We start from the raw sequence: 8072 nt of genomic DNA on the forward strand, positions 1-8072 counted from the left end.
TGAGCAGGGAGCCCGATGCAGGGCTCGATCCCAGGACCCTGGGATCATGACCTGAGCCAAAGGCAGATGCTTAACTGACTAAGCCACCCAGGCGCTCCATGATTATACCTTTTAAAATAATTTTTCTTTAACAGTGGGAGTTAAATAAGGATTGAGAATTGACCATTGGCTTTGGCAACATGGAGATCATGGTGACTTTGATAAGAGGTATTTTAGAGTAGTAATAAAAGATTGATTGGAGCAGATTGTATAAAACTATAATAATAAAGACACATGGGCACAGGGAAAAAGAAATAAATCAATGGAACAGATTTAGAGAGCCCAGAACAAACCCACACAAAAATAGAAAGTTTATAGATGATGAGGTGGCAATGCAGAGAAAATGCAGACTATTCAATAAATGGGGCTGGGACAATTTTTTATCTGCATGGAAAAACCCAAAATTGGATCGCCATCTTAAACCAAACAATCTCTTCCAGTGGATTTAAGACCTAAATGAGAAAAGCCAAAAGCTAAAACTTTTAGAAGAAAATATAACAGAATATTTTTGTGACCTCATGGTAAAGCAGAATTTTTTAAACAAATTACAAAATCACAAGTTCTAAAGGAAAATATTTATGAATTTGACTTCATTAAAATAAAAAATACCACTTCTGATCATTGAAAAACACCATAAATGGATTGAAAATACAATGTCTCATAACCTTTAACGGACAGAGGAGAGGTATCTAGAATACACCAGTAGGTGAGGGAAGTACTTTGGGAGGGCACTTTCCTCGGTTTTTCAAATTCTGTTCAAGCCCAAGTTTCTTGCTGGTACTAATTCTGCTTGAGTCTCTACCCAGAGAGTTCCTTTGCTCTTTGGGAAACATACAAGCTGAACACAGCCCTGCCAGAGCCTGTCACTTCTCAGGCTCATCAGCATCCCTTCTTTATGCTCTGCTCTTGGAGACCCTGTCCTGGCCTTCAAACCGTTGGCCTTCTCTGAGAAAGCGGTATTTGTCCTGGTCAAGAGGGGAGTCCAGAGGGCGCCTGGGTGGCTCAGTTGGTTGAGCGACTGCCTTGGGCTCGGGTCATGGTCCTGGAGTCCTGGGGATCGAGTCCCACATCGGGCTCCCGGCTCGGCGGGGAGCCTCCTTCTCCCTCTGACCCTCTCCCCTCTCATGCTGTTTCTCTCTCTCTCTCTCAAATAAAATAAATAAATAAATAAAATCTTAAAAAAAAAAAAAGTGGAGTCCAGAAACGTACATAGAAAACCAAATTCTGCAGGACACCCTTCAGCCCGCAAGCTGGAGAGCCACGCTTGGAAGGCGCGGCTTTTCAAAGATGCTAGGTTCTTGCAGCCCCCAAACCTAACCCGGGCCTCTCATTCCTGCCTCGGGCTGTCCCGAGGCACTGCGACGACCGAGAGAGAGAGAGAGAGAGAGAGAGAGAGAGAGAGAGAGAGAGAGAGAGGCGCGACCACGCGGACGCGGTGCGTGTGGAGGGTCGGACGCGGCGGCGGGCTCCCGGGACCACAGCGCAGCCGGGACGAGGCCGCGGCGGCGGGGAGAAGCGGAGACTGCGCTGGCGGGGAGGAGAGACGGCGCCTCGGAGGGAGGAACCAGCCCGGCCCCGCGCGCGGCCCGCGCCCTCTGGCGCGCGGGGGACTCAGACTGCCGGGCTGGCCCCCCGGGGCGCGGCTGGCCGGGGCGGGGCGGGGCGGAGCGGGGCGCGCTGTCCGCGGGCCCCCGGCTCTCGGCGAGCTCGGCGTGTCCAGCTTGGGAGCGCAGTGCACCGCGGCACCATGCGGTCCCACAATTTCGAGCTGATTTTTGACCGCGTGGGGCACTTCGGCAGGTAGGGAGTTGGGGGTGGGGAGGAGGAGGGAGGACTGGCGGAGGGGAGCGGGAGCCACGTGGAGGAGGCGCCGGTGGGGTCTGTTTCTTTCCGTTGCGGTGGGGTTCTCGCGCGGCGCTAGCCATCCGAAAACTTCTCCCCCTACTTTCGTGGGGAAGTCGGAAGACCCGCGTCCAGACTCCTGGCTCCGACCTGGACGTGTCCTCTCGGACTCTGGCGCCGGGATCTCCCCTACAGCGAGCAGAGGGGCCCCGGGGCTGGCCTCGGGAGTGGTGGGTGCGGGCCCCGGCCGGCCGGCCTGCCTGCTGCGACAGGTGGGACTTGGGGCGCGCCCTCTGCGGGAGCCGGAGTCCCCAGGCCCGGCCGGAGACGCCGCCGGGTCACCCTAGTAGAGCAGTGCCTGTCCCTGGCGGCCCGTTTCTCTGGTCCGCCAAACCGGCTCCTCTTTCACTTTCCCGGACGACTGCTGTCCAGCTCGTCCCCGTAGGGTCTCCCTCTGTGCCTGGCAGGTATTGCCCAGGAACAACCGTTAGTCAGGTTTTGTTGCCATTTATAGAAACCTCATATGTGCCTGGTACATTGTGTCCGGTGGTTCATTTGCATTCACATGCAGCGCTTCATTTGATGTCCTTACAGAGGAGGTGTTGGCAACCTGATTTTAGTGATTGGGAAACTGAGGCTGGTGGGGCCAGGGACCCACAGACACCCTGCACTGGGACCCCGATTGAGCCACTTGACACCCTCCTTCCATTTGTTAAATTGATTAAGACATTAAAAATATTTCATTCGTTCATTCGTGGAGAAACGCTCCACTGTCTGACCCAGAACGTTTTGGGAGAAGAGGCAGCTGGGTGAGGGGCTATACAGCATGACGATCCGAGTTTGGAGCTGAGTCTGAATCCTGGCCTGCCTCTTACTTCTAATATGATTCTGAGAATATTTGTGCCTCAGTTTCCTATCCACAGAATGGGAATCACAGTCATTCCTGCCTTACCTCCCTCCTGGGCTTATAGTGAAGAGATGATGCGGTGCTGCTCTCCAAGTTGGAAAGTTGCACAAATGTTGGTTATTATTTTGTGTTTACCCCCCAAAAAAGGGGTTGAGTGGCCGGGGGAGGGGCAAGAGACCCCAGTTCTCTCCTGCTTCCTCCTGAGACCTGTATTATTGAACACGGATCTGTGCCTGGCTGTGTCAGAAGCTCTTTGTACATGTTAGCTTCCTTCCTCACTATAGCTCCATGAGATTGGTGGTATCACCCCTTTTACACATGAGAAAACCAGGGCCTGTGCCTCTGTCACAGATCTAGTAATAGCAGGGCAAGATTGGATGTCGCTGGATGTCCATCAGCTTCCACAGCCCACGCTCTCAAAGGCGATGCTGTCTTGAGCACATTTAGGTACCAACCCCGTGGCTCCACAAGGGTCTTTATATATGATCTCGTTTTGTCCTTCTTGAAGCAGGATAGCGTGGGGATTACAAGATCAGCTCTGGGGTTGGATGTCTGAATTCCAGTCCTGGCTCTACCACATATTAACTGTATGATCTTCAGCATTTTACTCACTACATCCTCATCTGTAAAATGGGGATATTTATTATAAGGACTCCACATGCAGCCTCTCATTATATCCTTATAGTAGCCCTAGAAGGTAAGAGGTACAAATACCATTCTTTCCCTCTGTATTTTAGGGATTAACTCAGGTCATTATATCAGCTGGTGTTTGGCTAACAAAGAGATCCCTCAGTTAGTTGGAAGTTTGTCCTTCTCCAGTAACTATTCAGGGTAGGTTCTGTCCCATGGGATCCTCCAGGGACCCACGTGGGTGAGGCAGCTCCGCCATCCACAGCATGGGGCTCGCTCCCTGTGCTTGAGGCATCTGCTCCCATTGTCCTCACTCACATTGGTCAAATGAAGCTCTCCATGGTGGGAGAAGAGGAGAATGGATTGGGGGAGACAACTCTTGGCCGGCTATAATAATGAGAGCGAAAGTCTTAACATTCAGGAAGTTCTCAATAAAGCCTGGTTATTGTTGTTACCTGAGTCCTCATCCTGGTGGGAACAGCTGGCTTGTGAAAGCAGCACGTAGCAAGGGAAGGGTAACAAGCTAATGCTTACAGGAGAAGGTGAAAACAGTGTGACCAGAGCACAGGACCCCCAGTTTTCGGTGATGTTTGCTCTAATTATGCTCTTTATTGTTTATAAATAGAAAGGGAGGTCACTGGGTTTTGTTATTTAGCCTTCTTTTAAGGAAACCTAGTGAAAATGTTAAGTAGAGAACCCTAATTCTCTTTCATTTCTCATTAGTCATTTCTAGGCTGAGGAAGCACTATCCTAATCACCTTTAAGAGAGGAAAGCAGGACACTTGGAATTAAAAAGGCATTCCCGGTCTTGTCCTGCAGCCATGCTGAAGTTCCATAAATTCATGGCTTATGGCCCGAGTGAGAGGGAACTGAGGAGACACACCCCAGTATCTGTGCTGGGGTAATCTAAGACCCTGGATCCCTGAGTTGTCTTGGCTTAAGGGGAGGAATGATTTAAAATCTCAGAGTTGGAATGTGGAGCCTACGGCTGATTTACACCTATGGACATAGGTAGCTTTGTTTTGCTTTGTTTTGTTTTTCAACATAAAAAGCTGTTTTGGTTCTTCCTTTTTGACTTCACCTTAAGAACATCATAAGAGCTAGCACTTCTGTGTACTTACAATGTGCCAGAGTGCTGTACATGTATTAACTCTTTTCATTCCCAGAACAACCCACTTTTCAGATAAGGAAACTGAGGCACAGAAAGTTTAAGGAGTAAGTTTAAGGAGTCTGTAAGTAACAGATACAAGATTCAAATCTTGGCAGTTTGGTTCTGGAGTCCATGCTCTTAACCACAGTGGGATGCCACCTGTTGTGCTTCTTTGTACAGAATGATATAGATCTAGGACTGAAAGTAATTTCTTCACCTGTCACCCAGATTACATGGGTCCATTTTCTAGGGGTTCTGGTCATCTTTGCTTTTCTTTGCTTCTGGGTTCTCTGCCTATTGTGTCTGTATGATTCTTTTTCCATTAGTGTGTCTCTCTAGCTGTGAACGCAGTGGTGTGTTGTATCTATAAGTATTATCCTGGAGGGGCCTTAGGTTGGGCCTGTGGATAACACCTGATGGACAATAGTCTTTGTAAGGGAGAGAGTGATATGTCACGATGCTAGCTGCCTAGGGAAGTAGGGTCTTGTTTTTTCAAGAAGTTATCCTTGCAACAGGGAAAGGGAAGTTTGAATTGAAAGGATACTTTGGACCTTTCTGGCACATGAAAAGCATATTTATGTGAACTAGCATGGATTGTTTGGAGACTGATAGGTGGTTTATTATTCCTGGGGGATGAAGTATGCGGGTGAGAGAAGAATATCCCCAAGAATGTTTTTGTATGGCATGCTAAGGAGTTCAGGTATTAGGAAGGTCACTTTGCAGAATGGAAGTTGCGTTGGAAGGGCAAGAGTTTGGGCAGAGCCCAGAGAAGACCTAGTAAGAGCCTAGGTGGGAGATAAGGAGGGTCTGGACTGAAGCAAGGCGGAGTGTGAACAGGGAGGACTGGACAGTTTTAACGGGTGGAATTGAAGGGACCTCCTGGTTATGAAGGAGAAGTGGGAAGGATCTGTCGGCCTTCTACCCCATGCCCCATATTTCTGGTTTGTGTAGATGATGGGGTCCGAAACTCAGAAACAGTTACACTCCAGGTGGGGCAGGCCTGGAGCTTGGATCAATTTGAGAGTGTACTGAGTTCCTCGTGGGAATTCCAGGTTGAGACATTTAATAGGCATTTGGATAAATGATGTATTGCTCAGCAAGACGCCTCCTTGTCAGTATAGATTGGGTGACCATTCAGGGCTGAAATCCAGCTGGTAGGCACCAGGTGGAAAGACTGGGTGTGACTTGGTACCCATTCCAATCATGTTTCAGCAGGGCAATGGTGAATACTTTTCCTGCTCTCTGGGGCTTGTAGATATAAAATGTTTAAATTGATATATTACTTATACACAGAAAAGTATGCACCATAATCTACAGCCTGATGAATCATCATAAAGTGAACACAACCATATTACCACCACCAGACTACCCATTCTCACGCCCTCTCCCAAGCACTACCCCTCTCCCCTACTCACTACGTCCTCATATCTACCATCATAGGTGAGTTTTGCCTGATTCTAAAGATTTTATCTATTTACTTGAGAGAGAGAGAGAGAGAGAGAGCACAGACAGAGAGGGAGAGAAGAGGGAGAGGCAGGGAGCCTGATGTAGGGAGTTCGATCCCAGGACCCCAGGATCATGACCTGAGCCGAAGGCAGACAGACGCTTAACCGACTGAGCCCCCCAGGCGTCCCTAGTTTTGCCTGTTTCTAAACTTTATATAAACAGAGTGAAAAATCATGTACTTTTGGTCTGGCTTCTTTTGTTCAACCTCATATATGGGAGATTTACCCATAATATATGTCACAGTACTTTGTTGGTTTTCACGGTATATAGTATGTCATGGCATGACTATTCCACAATTTATTCATTTGCTGTTAGTAGACATTTAGATCGTCTCCAGGTTGGGCTTATCGTGCATAGTCTTTCTTGTCTACATCTTTTAAGGTGTAGTATGAGGGTGAGAGAAGGAAGGTGAGAGGTAAGCTCACAGTCCTCCCCAAGAATGTTTTGGTATGGCATGCTAAGGAGTTCAGGTATTATGAAGGTCACTTTGCAGAATGGAAGGTGCGTTGGAAGGGTAGGAGTTTTGTACCCACATTCTGCTGGGTACATACAGGGAAGAGGAATCACTCTGTTGCTGAGTGTGCCTGTGGTCAGCTGCCAAACAGATTTGCAAAGTGGTTATAACACATTATGTCCTCACGAGCTGTTTATGAGAGTTCCAGTTGCTCCACAACAATTGTTAAATATTTCGAATGTCAAACTTTGTACCAACAGATTGTTCAGCCAGAGAATTTGATTTCCTAGGGTAGTGTTTCTCATCCATTTCAGAATCTCTTAGGAAACTTTTTAAGCTTGTATAGAGTTCTGGATCCTACCTCAGACCTCCTGAACCACAATCACTAGGGGTGGGACAGAGAAGACAAATTCTAGCTTCGGAGGCCTGCCAGGGTGGGTGCTCTGTTGGTGTGTATGTGTGTGTGTAGGTAGTTCTAGTGTTGACTGTGGGGTTCAGGCTGGCTGGGGAAGGAATTGAAACCAGGAAGGCAGCAATGAACTAGACAAGCTGGTGGGATCCAGAGACTGGGCATCTGGTTGGTGCTGGGGATGGGGTCAGTGGGAAGGACTGGGAGAGCTGGGAGGGTGGAAGGTTATGGTCAGCAGAATGTGAACTTTTCAACGGTGGAGCCATTCCAGGGGATGAAACTATTTAGGTACCAACCCAGACGCTAAAGTGCGTCTTTAGTGTGATGATCCAACACACATTGCCCAGGACAAGGCCGAATAAGATGTTATGTACAGCACAAGCAACAGGTGTAAACTGGGGAAGGGAAATGGTGAACGTCTGCTGTGCAAGAACAGGCCCATCTAGAATCCGCCTGACGGAAGCAGAACCACTCAGACGGAGCTAGTGATCATCCTTGCAGGCTGGGAAATGCTTCCTGAGAGATTGCCAGGGAGGGAAGAAAAACCTCCTGAATTTACAAGCCTGTTGCCTGGGGGCCGATGACCCATCAGCCTTGCCAGGTGCTCCCAGGTAGCTCAGTGTGTGCAGGCCAAGGGCAGAGCCTTGACCCCGGGGCTCTACCGTGGCATCTAGCAGCCTAGATGTTAGTGACCTGCAGGGCTGAGAGTTCCAGCACCACCCTTCCAAGCTGTGATCTTAGCCTCTGGGATCTTTTGAGTCACAGCAAGTCAGGCTTGTCTTCCCCACCTGCTGTTCCTGCCCAGCCCCTCTGTGTGGACGAGGCTGAGGCAGATTTCTGATAGTTTTTCTTTGGGCAGGAGCACCTTTTCTGGAAAAACAGAGTTGGCTCACCTTTAGCCACAAGCACTCAAGCTTCAGGGCTTCTAGGCTCTTCTCTTGGTTACCCATCCCCCAAAGACCCTGAGAATAGCATTTGCATGTTCTCCCTCCCTTTCTGTTGCTAGAAAAAGGTCACTTGATTCTTGCTTACTTTTAGCTTTGTGTATTTCTTTTCTGAACTAGCTGCCGGGGGGGGGGGGGGGGGGGCGGGGGGGGGGGGGCCCACGAGGGAGAGGGGGGTGCACGGCCGAGCG

At 49.2% G+C, this 8072-nt stretch overlaps 1 protein-coding gene across 3 annotated transcripts in view; it reads left to right on the top strand.

Moving 5' to 3' along the window:
• Positions 1-1742: 1742 nt before the first annotated feature.
• SLC22A16 (solute carrier family 22 member 16) overlaps positions 1743-8072 on the top strand; it is a 41011-nt gene continuing 34681 nt past the window's right edge. For all 3 annotated transcript variants that reach the window (XR_004300000.1, XM_032408074.1, XM_032408075.1), the window contains exon 1: positions 1743-1839. Coding sequence is in view for 2 of the 3 variants with exons in the window: in XM_032408074.1 (XP_032263965.1) it covers positions 1787-1839 (53 nt within the window). In the remaining variant the exon portion in view is untranslated. The remainder of the gene's footprint in view (positions 1840-8072) is intronic.

This window comes from Phoca vitulina, unplaced genomic scaffold, assembly GCF_004348235.1.
Source record: "Phoca vitulina isolate PV1807 unplaced genomic scaffold, GSC_HSeal_1.0 scaffold9, whole genome shotgun sequence".
In the NCBI taxonomy this organism is placed as follows: Eukaryota; Metazoa; Chordata; class Mammalia; order Carnivora; family Phocidae; genus Phoca; species Phoca vitulina.